The sequence below is a fragment of the Metopolophium dirhodum genome, chromosome 1 (genome assembly GCF_019925205.1).
Source record: "Metopolophium dirhodum isolate CAU chromosome 1, ASM1992520v1, whole genome shotgun sequence".
In the NCBI taxonomy this organism is placed as follows: Eukaryota; Metazoa; Arthropoda; class Insecta; order Hemiptera; family Aphididae; genus Metopolophium; species Metopolophium dirhodum.
The window spans coordinates 93,548,594-93,567,062 of NC_083560.1; the positions used below are offsets into that span (position 1 = coordinate 93,548,594).

Sequence of the window (18,469 nt, forward strand, 5' to 3'; positions counted from 1 at the left end):
ACCTTTTTTTATAATAAAATCTTTTATCTGGTTATTCATTATATATTTATAATTTATAAATAAAATTCAAAAACATGAAGTATGAAATGATAAGAAAAAAAAGTGGATGTCGCTCTGCTGTACAGTAGGTTACAAGTGGGTCACTGTAATGGATGGTGTTAAATTTGAATTCAATGATATAATATCATTGTATAAGAAAAACGATTCTGAGCGAAAACGGTCAGTCAGCCTATGATTTTACCAAGTATATTTGATGATATTATTGTGAATAAAGTAATTTATATATAACCTATTTACGTGGAGCCTTATTTTAAATTTTCAATCCTTAGCCATAAAAGTTAAAAATTTATAAATTTTTAACCACAAAATAATTAATAAATTATAAATTTGATAAATGTTGTCAAAATTTGAACTTTAAATGCTTTTAAAAAAAAATTGTGCCTATGTATTTTTATTATTTTTCAACTGCTATTAGACCGATATATCAGGAGCCTTATATTAAATTTTCACGCTTTTTTACCCAACAAATAAAAATTTATTGATATTTATAGAAAAACAAAACTAAAAAAATTGAAAACTGACAATGTCCGTAAACAGCTCAAAAAGAGTCAAAATATTTTCAACATTTTATGGTGTATAGAAAATGCTAATATAAACATTCAGTGAAATTTTCAAGTATCTACAGTCATTCGTTTTTTAATTACAATAAAATAAGAAAATTGTTACATGAGAAATCGAGTAAATATCAAATGTTGTAAGAATATAAATTTCAGACGCTCATAAAAATTTAATTTAAGTTTCTTCTAGACATTTTTTTTTTTTTTGATAAAGGTAGAAAAACTTATGAGTAATCTTATATTACATTTTCAAATCTTAGATTTAAAAAGAAAAATTTTTATGAAATTTGCTATTTTTCGTGATTTTTCCGTATTTTGTCAAAATTTGAACTTTAAATGCATATAAATAAAAACTGTGACTAAGGATTTTTCATTTTTTTCATCTGCCTTTGAAATAATAACCTAGGAGCCTTCTATTAAATTTTCAAGCTTTTTTACTCAACAGATAAAATTTTATTGATATTTATAGAAAAAAAAACTAAAAAAATTGAAAACTGACAGTGGCCGTAAACAGCTCAAAAAGAGTCAAAATATTTTGTAAATTTTATGGTGTATAGAAAATGCTAATATAAACATTCAGTCAAAATTTCATGTCCCTACGGTCATTTGTTTTAGAGTTGCACCAAAAACCAAAATCGATTTTCTTGAAAACAGATTTTGCGTAAAAATTCCCGTTTTTTCCTTAATTTTTCTTTTGTTTTTACTTTTGACCCCCCCAAAGTACCAACTAGATTCACTTTCCTAACAGAAAAGTTACGATTGAAGAAAATCCAAGCACTTTTACTAGATATTGTAGACCAATTGAATATTAACAAATTAGCACAACAAAGGTCAAATTTAAAAGAACGTAGAATACAATTTTAACTGTTAATTTTTTCAAAGTAATTGTTATATTAGTTTTATATTATTATGATTTTTGTTTACAAGGTTAATTTTAATAAGATTTAATAAGAATTATTTTATGTTTTATATATATTTAATATGTGTTAAAATATTTGTATTTGAATACCTACCCATCATGAGTATATTGTACATACCTTTTTTTATAATAAAATCTTTTATCTGGTTATTCATTATATATTTATAATTTATAAATAAAATTCAAAAACATGAAGTATGAAATGATAAGAAAAAAAAGTGGATGTCGCTCTGCTGTACAGTAGGTTACAAGTGGGTCACTGTAATGGATGGTGTTAAATTTGAATTCAATGATATAATATCATTGTATAAGAAAAACGATTCTGAGCGAAAACGGTCAGTCAGCCTATGATTTTACCAAGTATATTTGATGATATTATTGTGAATAAAGTAATTTATATATAACCTATTTACGTGGATCCTTGTTTTAAATTTTCAATCCTTAGCCATAAAAGTTAAAAATTTATAAATTTTTAACCACAAAATAATTAATAAATTATAAATTTGATAAATGTTGTCAAAATTTGAACTTTAAATGCTTTTAAAAAAAAATTGTGCCTATGTATTTTTAATATTTTTCAACTGCTATTAGACCGATATATCAGGAGCCTTATATTAAATTTTCACGCTTTTTTACCCAACAAATAAAAATTTATTGATATTTATAGAAAAACAAAACTAAAAAAATTGAAAACTGACAATGTCCGTAAACAGCTCAAAAAGAGTCAAAATATTTTCAACATTTTATGGTGTATAGAAAATGCTAATATAAACATTCAGTGAAATTTTCAAGTATCTACAGTCATTCGTTTTTTAATTACAATAAAATAAGAAAATTGTTACATGAGAAATCGAGTAAATATCAAATGTTGTAAGAATATAAATTTCAGACGCTCATAAAAATTTAATTTAAGTTTCTTCTAGACATTTTTTTTTTTTTTGATAAAGGTAGAAAAACTTATGAGTAATCTTATATTACATTTTCAAATCTTAGATTTAAAAAGAAAAATTTTTATGAAATTTGCTATTTTTCGTGATTTTTCCGTATTTTGTCAAAATTTGAACTTTAAATGCATATAAATAAAAACTGTGACTAAGGATTTTTCATTTTTTTCATCTGCCTTTGAAATAATAACCTAGGAGCCTTCTATTAAATTTTCAAGCTTTTTTACTCAACAGATAAAATTTTATTGATATTTATAGAAAAAAAAACTAAAAAAATTGAAAACTGACAGTGGCCGTAAACAGCTCAAAAAGAGTCAAAATATTTTGTAAATTTTATGGTGTATAGAAAATGCTAATATAAACATTCAGTCAAAATTTCATGTCCCTACGGTCATTTGTTTTAGAGTTGCACCAAAAACCAAAATCGATTTTCTTGAAAACAGATTTTGCGTAAAAATTCCCGTTTTTCCTTAATTTTTCTTTTGTTTTTACTTTTGACCCCCCCAAAGTACCAACTAGATTCACTTTCCTATCAGAAAAGTTACGATTGAAGAAAATCCAAGCACTTTTACTAGATATTGTAGACCAATTGAATATTAACAAATTAGCACAACAAAGGTCAAATTTAAAAGAACGTAGAATACAATTTTAACTGTTAATTTTTTTCAAAGTAATTGTTATATTAGTTTTATATTATTATGATTTTTGTTTACAAGGTTAATTTTAATAAGATTTAATAAGAATTATTTTATGTTTTATATATATTTAATATGTGTTAAAATATTTGTATTTGAATACCTACCCATCATGAGTATATTGTACATACCTTTTTTTATAATAAAATCTTTTATCTGGTTATTCATTATATATTTATAATTTATAAATAAAATTCAAAAACATGAAGTATGAAATGATAAGAAAAAAAAGTGGATGTCGCTCTGCTGTACAGTAGGTTACAAGTGGGTCACTGTAATGGATGGTGTTAAATTTGAATTCAATGATATAATATCATTGTATAAGAAAAACGATTCTGAGCGAAAACGGTCAGTCAGCCTATGATTTTACCAAGTATATTTGATGATATTATTGTGAATAAAGTAATTTATATATAACCTATTTACGTGGATCCTTGTTTTAAATTTTCAATCCTTAGCCATAAAAGTTAAAAATTTATAAATTTTTAACCACAAAATAATTAATAAATTATAAATTTGATAAATGTTGTCAAAATTTGAACTTTAAATGCTTTTAAAAAAAAATTGTGCCTATGTATTTTTAATATTTTTCAACTGCTATTAGACCGATATATCAGGAGCCTTATATTAAAATTTCACGCTTTTTTACCCAACAAATAAAAATTTATTGATATTTATAGAAAAACAAAACTAAAAAAATTGAAAACTGACAATGTCCGTAAACAGCTCAAAAAGAGTCAAAATATTTTCAACATTTTATGGTGTATAGAAAATGCTAATATAAACATTCAGTGAAATTTTCAAGTATCTACAGTCATTCGTTTTTTAATTACAATAAAATAAGAAAATTGTTACATGAGAAATCGAGTAAATATCAAATGTTGTAAGAATATAAATTTCAGACGCTCATAAAAATTTAATTTAAGTTTCTTCTAGACATTTTTTTTTTTTTTTGATAAAGGTAGAAAAACTTATGAGTAATCTTATATTACATTTTCAAATCTTAGATTTAAAAAGAAAAATTTTTATGAAATATGCTATTTTTCGTGATTTTTCCGTATTTTGTCAAAATTTGAACTTTAAATGCATATAAATAAAAACTGTGACTAAGGATTTTTCATTTTTTTCATCTGCCTTTGAAATAATAACCTAGGAGCCTTCTATTAAATTTTCAAGCTTTTTTACTCAACAGATAAAATTTTATTGATATTTATAGAAAAAAAAACTAAAAAAATTGAAAACTGACAGTGGCCGTAAACAGCTCAAAAAGAGTCAAAATATTTTGTAAATTTTATGGTGTATAGAAAATGCTAATATAAACATTCAGTCAAAATTTCATGTCCCTACGGTCATTTGTTTTAGAGTTGCACCAAAAACCAAAATCGATTTTCTTGAAAACCGATTTTGCGTAAAAATTCCCGTTTTTCCTTAATAATTGATTTTTTGAGTCTGTAAATTGATAGATATACCCCCCCCCCCCCCCCCCCCAAATGAATCTTAGTTCGGGACGGCCCTGTTCTTACCAAGTAGCTATTAGCTAAGTATGAAACCAGTATGAAGTAGTACGTCGTCCGTGTTGATATTTTGAAGGTATATATAGTGTCCTATTTATACCTATTGCTGATGGTCTGTTCGATATAGCAGGTTAGATGATCTTGATCTAATTCTGCTTTGAAGTAGAGGATTTGGCGTTGCTGGTGTTTTTTAACTCGTTCACCGGTCGCCCACTGCTTGCGACCGGTTAGGTTAGGTTTGGTACAATAGCATACTTAATACATATTAGTTTACATGTGCTTATTATATCACATTTGTAAATACGTATGTTGAATTTTATAGGTAAATAAATAATATATTTAAAATTAAATTAGACATAATATTAGTAAATACTGTAAAATATAATTTGTTCTTACCTTGAATGGTCTTTTGGAAATCTAAAAAATGATATCTGTATTTCATCATTTTTGTTTGACCAAAGGCTGGTACAATACGCCAACGAGCATCTACTACCTGCGGCATTTTTAACAAGAAAAGACATTTGGTAAGTAATATATAAAATACCAAAACAAATAAAATAATACTGCAGCTGAACAGCAAATACAAAAAACGTTTGGACTTAAAAAAGCAAAAAAATCGAGACGTAACCGGGATGGAGTACGAAAATCGATAGACGTGTTAGCTATGTGTTGTTGGCACTTGTTGTTGTGGTCTGGGTTATGAGTGGAATTGCAGATTAACAATGTACCCACAAACCACAGAAAACTTTAAAAAAAAGGGAATTTCTTGGTATGTGGCAGCACGTTTAAATTCTAGAAATGTCGGACGGTTTTTTGATAAGCCTTGAAATTTCTTTCTGGTTATTCTGTGATATTACAGTATCACTATCACACCGTCACAGCAGTTATAATTAACGCGTTGCTAACATCTTGGCCCGCAATATCATACGAGTGATAGTACTGTGTTTTTGAACAGCCAACGACAAATAATAAACCAATACACGCGCGCTTATTACGAAATGTAGATTAATTAGCCGTGTTGTATTGTTGATATTATATCACGTTTTGTTGACATTGATTTGCTAATATAAAAAAATAACTAACATTTTTATTATTATTTTTTTTTTTGCATCCGTTTATAAAAAAAATCCCAGTTAAATTTGCTGCCTCCCAAAAAGTGCTGCCCGGGGCAATTGCCTTCTTGGCCCCCCTAAATATGCCACTGAATGGACTGAGGTAACTATTAATTTTACATTTACCGTTCGCTTTGAGCTTTGTTTGTTTTTGCCAACGTGTTTTGGCTTCCTCGTTCGTCTCTATTCCCAACGACTTTTTGATTGGTAATCCAGGTTTAGTCCAATCACCTGAAATTATATCACCTACTTCCAAGGAATTAAGTATAACCTTCATCTGGAATTTACGGCCAGTTTTTCGCACATAATTTTGTTATCTTCACCGAGTCTTCCATGACTGATGATTCCCGTATACTTGACCTGTATATCAATTGATTAACAACATTTTACCTTGTACCTACACTGTTCCGCTGTTTTCCCGAAATCCAGGCTAGGGTACCTCCGACTGGTTGAAGTTTTCCGAGTGAATACAAATATATAAATACTTCAACCATGAATCCACCAGACTGTGTGTCTGAGCTCATAACCTGTTGAAAGTGAAGCTTGACAGACTAATGACTTTAGTATAAATATAAATAATAGTAACACGACAATATGATTAAGTATTATTAACAATAAGCATAATATATAAGTAACGTACAACTTGGACAATTATCTGTGACTATACACACCGTATGACGGCGTTCGTGTAAGTAAGTATTACATACATCAAAGGCCCTAATATGCACAATTGAAGTCATCCCGTATTCGTATATAATATAGAAAGTGATAGTAAAAGTGTTCCACAGCTATATCGTAACTGCATAAGTATTAGAAAACGGCAATGTATACGCACGTGTGTTAACATGGTTTGAATACTAATATTAATTGTATATTTCAACAGTTATAAGGTTACTTATTCTTTTATTTTATAGAAATGGGGATTATTATATTTGACATTATTCCTATTGTAGTGATTCCTCACTAACGCTTACAATTTTAAATTCGACGACGTTGATGATGAATAGGTTTTTCAAAGGAGAGGTTGCAGAGTGACAAGTGACACAGTAAATAAGTATAAGCAATTTTATTAAGTTAAACACAGTATATTGTTGTATGAAATTATATAAGTTTGAGGCCATAGCGAAAAGCATCTGTCCGAGAAATTAGTTATTAACACTAGTTAAAAATATTTGGAAATAGACCTAAACTAGCGGCGATGTGGAGGGCAAGCTCCATGACCAGTTAAGTCTTACAAGTGTATGGGTTGTACTATTTCTAGTTCTGTTATAGATCTAATCCTATATTTATATAAAATCTATGTGGATAAAAACGTACACGGTAGAGTCTAGAATGTGGATATCAAGTTTGGAAGGAGCCGATCTAGATATTATTATTGCCAAAAATGAGCAAATGTATTATTGGCAATTACTATTTAAGATTTATAGGTTTGTTTTTGTCCTATTTTGGCGGACGATTTTTAATAAAAACAGACATTAATCTGTCAAACCCTTGGTCCGCACATTGTATGTAATTCCAGGGACCAGGAATGATCGATAAGATTTATAGTCTTGTTGTTGCTATATCATAAGAATATACTTATGATATTTAAAATATAGAAAAATGACTCCGTCGGTTTACTACATTCCTCCCCTCGAAGACGGAAGTCCCTGACTTTCCTTAATTCAAGAATGTACGTAGTTGTGGATAGCCTGTGCAGCTGTTTCTGGGTGCGAGTGGAAATTCGACTATGTTGACATATCTTCATGTCACGCCCTGATTTCTATTAAGGTCTGCTGTTTCCATTGTTTGCATTGTTTTTGTTTTATATGTATATATTGATATTATTATTATTGTCATAACGATAATACTTATGATTACATATAATGTATAACTAAATATATGTTGCGTATTTTGAATTTCGTTGATTTTGTAATTAATTTTTTTCTGGATTCTAGTTGTTTTTTCGAGTTGGATACCGAGTGTAGGTCATCCATGTTGTTAGTTTTTACGTGTTAGTCTTTCATCAAATTGTTATTGTCGGTATACGGCATGCTTTTGATTCGTTCAATGGTTGAACTTGGAAAGAAATCCCTATACTCTGATTTGTAATCGACTTTTCCAGGTATGAGTACGTCTCTTGCGGCGTACTCCTTGCAAGTTTCATTAAGTCGCAAAATGCCTACTCCTCTTAAGTATGACTGGTGGATTCCTTGTCTTCGTCACATGTAATAAAGACTACGTCATATTTGGTAACGCATATCCATTCGTTTTTGAACCGTTTCTTATGAAAGTTGGAGGTTCTGATTTGTACGTGCATGATTTCGCAGCTTGGTGGAACTTTTATTGGATCCTGTAGTAGCTGTACTTCGCATTCTGGTCTACTTGAACGTGGATGTAAAGGATTACCTTCAGGACATAAAAGGAAGTCTCTACCGTGTTTACAATGAGTGTAATAAAATTCGTCATAAATGGCGTAATGTTCTTTAGTTTTACTTATAGCTAGATATTTATTATTAGGTTTTACGTAAATACAATCGTTTCCAATATCTACTGGTACAGATGTTAAATTATACAAAATAAAATCATTTTGATAAATTAACGGTGAAGTTAGTATAAACACTAAGTTGTCATCAGCATAATATATAGTAAGGTCTAAGAGTTCTACCAATTCGTAAATGTTTGTTATCTCTAGGTCAGTCGGTAAATCACCCCCCCCCCCCCCTCCCCACAAGTAATGATACCTTGATGATGTCTTTTACGTATTCCAAAAGTTTGTGTGGAGATATTAAACTTGGATGTATAACTCCTATCAATCCTATCTTTGCTTGTTGTATGATTTCTAATAAAGTGTTGGTTTCTATCATGTGTTTCGTAATTAGTAAATTAACGAGCACTATAAATGTTTCATTAAGTGATTTCTTAACTGTTGTTCTTTAGATACATTAAAATTGTCATTTATTACAAATGTCATAATATAGTTTTCGTGTTTGTCAAAGTCGCTGTTTAATTTGACGATTTGTATTTGTTCTTTAACTAATTTTGTTTGTTCAGCGTTGTGTGTTTGTCCTATGTTAGAACTAAATTTTTTAATGCATTGTAGATTACATATTCCGTATAATAATCTGGCTGTTTTTGCTACCATTCCTAACAATGTACTTCTTTTTGATACTGAATGTCCCTATCGAGTCTAATACTAGTTCTTTTTTTTCGTATGTCCTTTACTATAATACTAGCTGGGTAGAGTAAGTTTTTACAATTTTTGTCCTGATTATATATAATATGCTCCTTACACATTGCTTCAGTTTTGTCTATAATAGTGTCTATATAAGCGAATTGTTCCTTATACTTAGCAAGGTTAATAAATGCATTTTAGGTTTTTAGGTCCCATTGAGATGTAATAAGTTTCAAAGGTTCCCGATTTTCGTAGTATAGACCGGAATGTTGTGTTAATTGTTCGTCGGCGTATCGGAAAGTTCCCGACGTGAATGGTACAATTAGGAGTATAAGACTGAAAATCGTTTCACCTTATTAGTCAAGTTTAGTTTATAGGTATTTATGTTGTATAGTTTACAATACTATGTATATAAGTGTAATGCAATTATTATTTTTAACCCATCACTAAACAAAATAGTTTGATAATTCAAGAATCCATGTCCCATTAAAATATAATACTAAAAATATAATAATCCATAAAAGTGATTGCCGTAAAAATGATAGCCCATAACCCAATAATCATAAATATTCTAGGAAACGAATTTCTCTCAACTAATAATGTAATAGTAGACGTAGCGAACAACAAGTTAATTATCCAAACGACCTCGCATTTACTAGCAATAGTTAAGTAGTTCATAGAAGTAACTAGTTTTATCAAATTAAAACCTCAAACTATTGTAGGAATATTGATTGCTGACCCATTAGTTGAAAATAAAAATATTCTAATACACAAACAACGAGTAGTAAAGGATGTGTCTTGTAGTAATACAGTATCCATCGTTAACAACGGTAGGGCAATAGTTAGCATGATGAATATATCAGAAGACATAAAGAGTATAACTAAAACCGATTTAAACAAAATACTTCACGATATTGAATACGAAATATATACAGTTGAAACGAAGGACAATCACAATGAACGTATAGCACAATTAAAACAAATAATATAACTGAACACATGGACGAAACTGAAAAACAATCTATTTACTACGGACGAGAACGATACAATAGTATATTTCACATGGAAGGAGATATTTTAACTTTTACAAATGCTGGTAGGTACACACTCTATATCGTAGAAAATTAAACAATTACGATGATTATATATTTGATTTAAAAGAAAACATGCTGGTATCACATAAGATAGCTAGGGAACAATTGATTAAAAATAAAATAAAAAGTAAAGACAGGTATGATAGAAACGAATACCCTCAAGAGATACATGTAAAGGATTTAGTACTTCTAAAAGATAATAATCACAGAATAAAACTTGATCCAATATGGTTAGGACCATTCGAAGTCATGGCAGTAGTGGGAAATGAAAACGTAGTTATACAACGTGGGCGGCGAAGCATCACTGTTCCTAGAAATAATGTAAAAAAATATTACAATGATGCACAAGCCGATTAAAATATATAAATAATAATAATATATATTATCTATGTATACTTAATTAACATCAAATTTAATTTAATTTTAGGAATAAAAACTAAGTAGGGAGCTAGTACAAGCAACGTAGAATTGAAACAATTTTCCAAATGTTTTACTAAACACATAATTAGGGCAAATAATGATAATAAAAATAAATAAAATATGTTATAGATAAATTTTAACTTTAGCGACAGACAAAGGGAATTCATTTTGGAATTTAAAATGGCACTCAAACAAGAATTACATGAAACATATACTATAGGGCCGAAAAATACGCCGAGGTATTTTGTAGGTCATATCAATACTGCAAATAATAACATTGAAGAACCTTCCACAACTCTCGAAATAACTAAGATAACAGAAATTATTACATTAAAGTGTGTGGCTCGTTGAGTTTGAGTGCCCGTCCGTTTTTAATGTGCTTTCCCAAAGGTAACGTTGCGATTATGATCTTGTTGTCCATGTCGACTAGTTGTAGGAAAAAGTGGCTATCCATATCGACGTCCCGGTGTACCGTCAATTTATCGTAAGCAATTGACCACGCGACAATTGACCGTAAACAATTGATCGCAAGCCAATTGACCGCAATTACAATTTACCGCACGACAATTGATCGCAAAAATAGCTTTAAGTTATTTCATAGTGCAAGGTGAATAGGAATTTTTCGTAATATTATTCGATCGACATAACGATCGTCGATCAAGTCTTATCTAACATTATACTCGTACAGTCGTACCTATTTTATCAGTCCACATAATACTATTATAGTTGCATAGATAACCATGAAACGCTACGACAATATATTTGTACTGACACAATCCCAATCAGTATACTAATAACTTCGTGCAGCTGAAGTATTGTTCATAGATTATGGCTTTAGAGTACGTATTAAGCGAAAAAAATAAGTATTTACTTATTTATCAAGGTTTTTTACACGTAAAAGAACGAGAACATGAAAATAAAATATATTGGAAATGTTCAGAATACAAAAAAAATCACTGTAAAGGTCGCGTACACGTAGTAGACGAAAAAGTCACCAAATATATTGAACATAATAATCACGTTCCAAATGCAGCAAAAATCGAAGCAAAAAAAGTTATTTAAATTTTAAAGAAAAATGCATCACAAACAACTTTCAGCACACATTCAGTTTTAGGAAACACAGTTATGCAGGTAATTCATATTTTAGTGGCATAGAAATGGATAAAATATTAATTATTAAAATTAAACTAAATTAGGTAACAAGTGCAGTTTCCGCGGAAATGTCGAGTGTTAATACCTTGAAAAGGACAATTCAACGTATGCGTAGTGTGACCAGACGTCCCCCATTAGGGGGGATTGTCCCGTTTTTCAGAGGTGCGTCCCGCATATCTAAATATCCCACTTTTGTCCCGCATTTATGAAAATTGATGTATAGACTGTATAGTATAAAAAAAATACAGACAGTGTACATAATAAAATATTTTATCATGATTCTACACTAACACTCTACAGGACGTTGTATCTTGTATCAGACTTGCAATCATGAATTGATAATAATATTATATTCTTGTGTCACTGATTAGAATTATTATTTACTATAAATTTGGCGGCACTGCTTTGTGGCACAGAATAATATTATATTAAATGTCATTCTATAATCAATGATATGAGCAGGGTGTTATCATGGATAATTCCCATTCAGGAATTCCGATGACCGGCATTCGTATTTCGTATAATAATTTATTAATAAATAATAATCCTTAACGTGAAGTACTAAAAGTAAAGTGACCGTGTAAATTCATAAATCATATTTAACCAAAATGGGCAAACCTAAACGTTTGTGTCGATTCACGCCTGAACTTCGAAATAAATACAGTTTCCCAAAAGAAATCAATGGATCTGATTCCGAACTACTATGTGGAAAATGTAAACGGACTTTCAATATTTCACACGGAGGTGGATATGATATTGAACGACATATTCAATCAATTAAACATAAATCAGCAGATTTAGCCGTTTCATCAAGTAAGCCATTAACGACATATTATAAAAGTAGCGCACCAAGTTCAAGAGATTTGGAAATAGCAGCTGCAGAAGGTGCTTGGGCATACCATACAGTTTCTGAAAATCAGAGCTTTCGTTCGCATGACTGCTTTTCTAAACTCACACAGGCTTGTTTTGAACCTAAATTTCATTGTGCCAGAACAAAGTGTGAAAAAATAGTAACCAATGTTTTTGCTCCATATGCAATTGATATTCTAACTAATCAGCTTAAAAACGCAAATTGCATAAGTATTTTAACTGATGCTTCAAACCATGGAAATGTTAAGTTGTTTCCTTTGCTTGTTAGATTGTTTGACCCCCTATATGGAATTCAGATAAAAATATTAAATGTCGAGTCTCAGCCTGGTGAAACTTCTGATATTATTATAAATTATATTGTAAAAACAATAGATGATAATAATATTAGAAATAAAGTAGCTGCATTTTGTGGGGACAACACCAACTGTAATTTTGGTGGTGTTTCAAGACGTGGCACTAATAATGTGTTCCATAAATTACAAGGAAAGCTGGGAAAACAATTGATTGGAGTTGGTTGTGCTGCCCATATTATCCACAATGCTATACAAACCGCTGCTGACTGTCTTCCTATTGATATAGAATGTATAATAGTAAAAATCTATTCTTTTTTTTACATTTACACTGTTAGAGTGGAAGAATTGAAAGATTTTTGTATGTTTGTAGAAATTGAGTATAAAGCTATTCTTGGCTATAGTAAAACAAGGTGGCTTTCGCTTATGCCTTCAGTAGAAAGAATTTTAAAACTATTTCCTGCTTTAAAATCTTACTTTTTGAGTCAAGATAAAGTACCTCTAATATTAAAAACATTTTTTAGCAATCCGTGTGCAGAACTATGGTTAAACTTTATTCACAGTCAAGCTGCCACATTCCATCAACATGTTTTGAACATAGAAGGCCAAAACATACTTGCAGTTGAAGTATTTAATGAGATAAAACAACTTAAAAACAACTTGATGCATAAAAAACAATTCCAAAATTCCAAAAAATTCATTCCATTGTCTGTAAGAACACTTATTAGGCAACTAGAACATGACGGATTAGTACAAGAATCTGACATTCTAACTGTAATTGAAAATTTTTATAGTACTTCCGAGCAATATTTAACATCTTGGACTTATCATTTTGAAGAACTAGAAATAATGGAATGTATTACCCTTAAAAAAGTTCCAAATTGGTCTGAAATAGAAAAGGTTGCTGAGTTCATTTCAAATAAAGGATTTTTCAATCCCAATAATGATACTGCATTATTTGATCAATTTATGCTTACATTACAGTATGTTACACAAGAAAAAATTGATGAATGGAACTTAGAAAAAAAACCCACAGATCAACGCTGGGTTTGTATTTTCAAATATTTTAAAGAAAAAGACATACAATGTGATAAAATGATAATAATAGTAGAATATGTGTTATGTCTGCCGGGTTCTAATGCATCAACTGAACGTGTTTTCAGTCACATAACAAAAATTTGGACCAAGGAAAAAACCCAGTTGAACGTGTCTACATTAAAAGCATTATTAATAACCAAGTTAAACTTTGATTACACTTGTTTGGAATTTTATGATTTGTTAAAAAAAAAATAGTTTCTTACTAAAAAAAATTGTATCTAAGGATAAGTATTAAAACTGTAATTATGTTTGTAAATTAAAATAATTTTAAATTAAATTAAATGTAATGTTTATTATGCATTTGCTATTATTATATATTTACATTTTATGTACCTCTTTTTTTAAGTGTCCCCCTTTAGGATAAAATAATTATGGTCACACTACGTATGCGCCAAAAGGAGGAAGCTGCACCGGCTAATCCAAGTAATTTTGAATTTATTATACCAGAAACCAGATCAATATAAGTATAACTCGAATGGCAAATTATTTTTAAAATTCGATAGTGGTCCTACTGAATCTCGTATTTTAATATTTACAACTCAACAAAATTTAGATTTTATGAGCGAATGTGATAATTGGTTTTGCGACGGAACATTTTCAGTGGCACCCCCTATTTTTTCTCAGTTATATACTATACACGGGGTGTATTATTTCAACGTTATTCCTAGTGTTTACATATTACTGCCAGATAAAAAAGAAAAAACTTACCGTCACATGTTTGAAATTTTAAAATCACTGAAACCAAATTTAAATCCAAAAAGTATTATGATAGATTATGAAAGAGCAGCTTTAAATGCTATGGAAATGGAGTTTTGTGATACAGAGATAAAAGGTTGTTTTTTTCATATGTCGCAATGCATTTGGCGTCATGTACAAGAATTGGGCCTACAGACAACTTATCGAAATGATCCAGAGTTATCATTAAGAATTCGAATGCTACCCGCATTAGCATTTATTCCAGAAGCAGATGTAATTAAATGTTATGATGCACTACTAGCTACAAGTTACTACACAGATAATGAGGATCTACTGGCGCCGCTGTTGGATTATTTCGAAAATACATGGGTAGGAAAATTAGATAGGAGAGGAAAAAGAAAACCGCCAAAATATGCAATCACATTATGGAATTGTTTTTCGAGAGTAATCCAAGATTTAGCTACAACAAATAATGCTATAGAAGGGTGGCACAATTGTTTCACATCACTTATAAATGGTAAGCATCCTTCAATTTGGCGGTTTATAGATGCATTAAAAAAGAAGAGAGCATAAACAGATTCAAAATCGAGCAGAAATTAAATTATCAGTTATGTACCGCCAGTACACTAGGTAAATTAGATTCAGAAGCAAAAATTATACATGAAACACTAGAAGAACAAACACAGGTAGACAGGTAGTCAGGTAAACATACTTCAAAATAAACTGCTTGCGCAAAGATTTAGAAGTAGACGAAACACAAGAAACAAATTTACGTGGAATAAACGAGGACCTCATTCAAACCATAGGAAAATTAATAATACCGATAGAATTAAACGATAAAAATATCAGCACAGAATTTCATATAGTAGGTGTGCGATTTCCAATTCCCACGGACGGTATTCTAGGAAACGATTTTCTCTCAACTAATAATGTAATAGTAGACGTAGCGAACAACAAGTTAATTATCCAAACGACCTCGCATTTACCAGGAATAATTAAGGAGTTCATAGAAGAAACTAGTTTTATCAAATTAAAACCTCAAACTATTATAGGAATATTGATTGCTGACCCATTAGTTGAAAATAAAAATATTCTAATACACAAACAAGTAGTAAAGGATGTGTCTTGTAGTAATACAGTATCCATCGTTAACAACGGTAGGGTAATAGTTAGCATGATGAATATATCAGTAGACATAAAGACTAAAGAGTATAACTGAAATCGATTTAAACAAAATACTTTACAGCACGTATCAGTGTGTGATCCTTCACCTTAACTATCGCAACACTTCCCCCACAAAACGAGGGCTTATGTTCAAGAAGTCCTCCAACTGTTGTTCTACGACTAATATTCAGTTATCCATACTTTACAAATAATTTCATTACTCCGGCGGTACAATTATTTCTTTAATTATGTTAGTACAGTATATGTTATAATATATATTATATTATATTTATATAATTAATATTTATTTTTTTTTTATTACATTATTATTTTAAAAATAGTAGGTTAATAACATAATTCTATGTCAACATAGGCCATAGCCATTAACCTATTTACCACCATATCCTTGAGCCCCAAAAACCCAAACAACACCATACATGGGGCCTTATTGGACATGCTTCTTAATTTAGAAAAATGAATGAAACTGCACAGGTGACATTTTCCCTTAAGCAAGACGGGTTTCGGTAGCGGTATGAATCAGTAGGGACCACAAGTATAATATATAATAACCAGGGCTAGGATTTGTATGCAATAAAAAACGGTAAAATATGCATTTTATTTACCAAAATATGCAAAAATATGCATTTAAATTTTTATAAGATAAACACAAAAATATAGTTAGAAAAAAAATATTTTTTTGTTAAAATACATCAGTGATTAGCTGTTCGTCTTTAGGGTCACGTTACCAGTTTTTCAAAATTTTCACAATTCTATAAAATTTGAAAATTAAATTTTATATTTTAGTTGCCACTTCAATTATAAGACTTTTACACTAATCTACTACCTGATACCTATTTAGGGGGGGGGGGGGGTTGATAGGGTGTATTATATCGAAAAAAACGACTTTACGGGAATAACGCTCAAGCTTTGTAGAATTGTCAGATTTTGATGACTTTTTTTTTATCTGAAAGAAGAAGACTTCCTACAGCCCACATCAATCTCTGATTTTGTATTTTATTTCAAATAATTGTATTAAAAAATTTGTAAAAAAAAATGCTTTTTATCTTGTATTTTTTTAGACATATTATAAAGCTTGAGAATGAAATATTGAAAAACAGAGATCGATGCGGGCTGTAGAATATTTCTCTCTAGCAATTAAATAAAAAATTATGAAATTTGGTTGATTCTATAAGGTGGTATCATTATTCCCGCAGAATATATTTTTGAGGACAAAATGGCATCGGCATCGGGTGCCTTAATATAATATAATTGAGAAAAAAAAATAAATTTTATAATTCACAGTCACTACAAGTGTTACATGCTACGATCACATATTTTTTTAAATTTTCGAAAATGAATGTCAAATTATTTAATCTTTTATCGCATACCTATTGTACCATAGGATTGTATTTATAAAAATAAAATTTATGTTTGACAAAAAACCAAGTATTATGAAATTTACTATAAAACATTTATTTTTCGCATTCTTATAATCAAAATGTACAATAATATTCATTTTATTCAATATAATATGCAATAATATGCATTTCATCCAAAATATGCAAAAACATGCAAAATAAAAATACCACAATTTATCTCATCGTGATTCGTGGACATAACTGACTAAATCAATAATCAGAAATCGCAAAAAAAAACATGCTTTTGCATATAAATCCTAGCCCTGATAATAACGTACAACTGGACAATTAAACTGTGACTATACACACACACCGCGTACACTCGGTATGACAGCGTCTGTGCAGGTGATTGTTACATACATCAAAGGCCCTATTTATATGAACAATCGAGGCCATCCCGTATCCGTATATAATATAGAAAGCGATAGTAAAGGTGTTACACAGCTATATCGTAACTGCATAAGTATCTATTAGAAAACGACATTGTACACGCACGTGTGTTTACATGGTTTGAATACTAATATTAATTGTATATTTCAACACATCAAATTGGTAAATATGTATATTTATTTATTATCTGAAGTACTTAAATAAAATGTATTATATTAAAATTGTAAGTAATGATTTCACGACCAAACAAAAAAACCTCGGCGACCCTAATAATGGCTTTTTACCCAAACCTCCTTTCCTTTTTCTTCAAAAGACGTCTTTATTTTCCAAACGCCATCCCCTTGTCTAAATGTTAGCGAATTAAATACCTCAACATCAAAGTCTTCTGAACTCAAACATTCGCTGATATTATCTCTGTATGATGCATTCTATAAAAAAATTAAATTATTTATGCTATCGTAATGAAAATATATTACCATTTTAATCTGCTTTTTTTTCATAGGTTTTTTCACACTTGTTTTTTCCGCAGCACGTTTTGATCCAGGTTTTGTTTTTGGAAAAGACGGTCTCATATCAACTGACTCGTTGAAATGTTCATTCTATGTAACATAAAACATAGTATATTTTTTTTTACTGTTTTTTTTTTCATTATATATTTTCTATGTTCCAAGAATATATAATATTCCTAACCTAACCAAAGCGCTGAGTAATGTCACGACTGACCTCCAATATTCTTTAGTTACTTTATATTTTTTTTTTTAAAACTATGTTATAATCAGACATTTAATATTATCTTAAGAATTATAACCATAGTGTTGAGTAGTGTTACGACTGGCCTCCAATTTGCTTTGGTTGTAAGATATTTACTAAGTAGTTACTAACCTCTGAATCAGTTGAAGCAATTGTACGGTACGACATTTTT

General features: G+C 29.7%; 1 protein-coding gene and 1 pseudogene across 1 annotated transcript; one reads left to right on the forward strand and one right to left on the reverse strand.

The window, feature by feature from the left end:
• LOC132946090 (uncharacterized) overlaps window positions 1-18,469 on the forward strand; it is a 150,451-nt pseudogene that overhangs the window by 117,043 nt on the left and 14,939 nt on the right.
• Window positions 17,814-18,465, reverse strand: LOC132934393 (uncharacterized). Its single transcript, XM_061000703.1, has 3 exons — window positions 18,430-18,465; window positions 18,024-18,146; window positions 17,814-17,975 (listed from the first exon to the last, which is right to left on the reverse strand). The coding sequence occupies exons 1-3, from the start codon at window positions 18,463-18,465 to the stop codon at window positions 17,814-17,816; spliced, it is 321 nt and encodes a 106-aa protein (XP_060856686.1).

Coding starts and splice junctions, on each gene's coding strand:
- LOC132934393 (XM_061000703.1), bottom strand. CDS start 18,465: ATGTCGTACCGTACAATTGCTTCAACTGATTCAGAG. Junction 18,147..18,429: donor TTGCTTCAACTGATTCAGAG/GTTAGTAACTAC, acceptor TATGTTACATAG/AATGAACATTTCAACGAGTC. Junction 17,976..18,023: donor AAAAAAAGCAGATTAAAATG/GTAATATATTTT, acceptor ATTTTTTTATAG/AATGCATCATACAGAGATAA.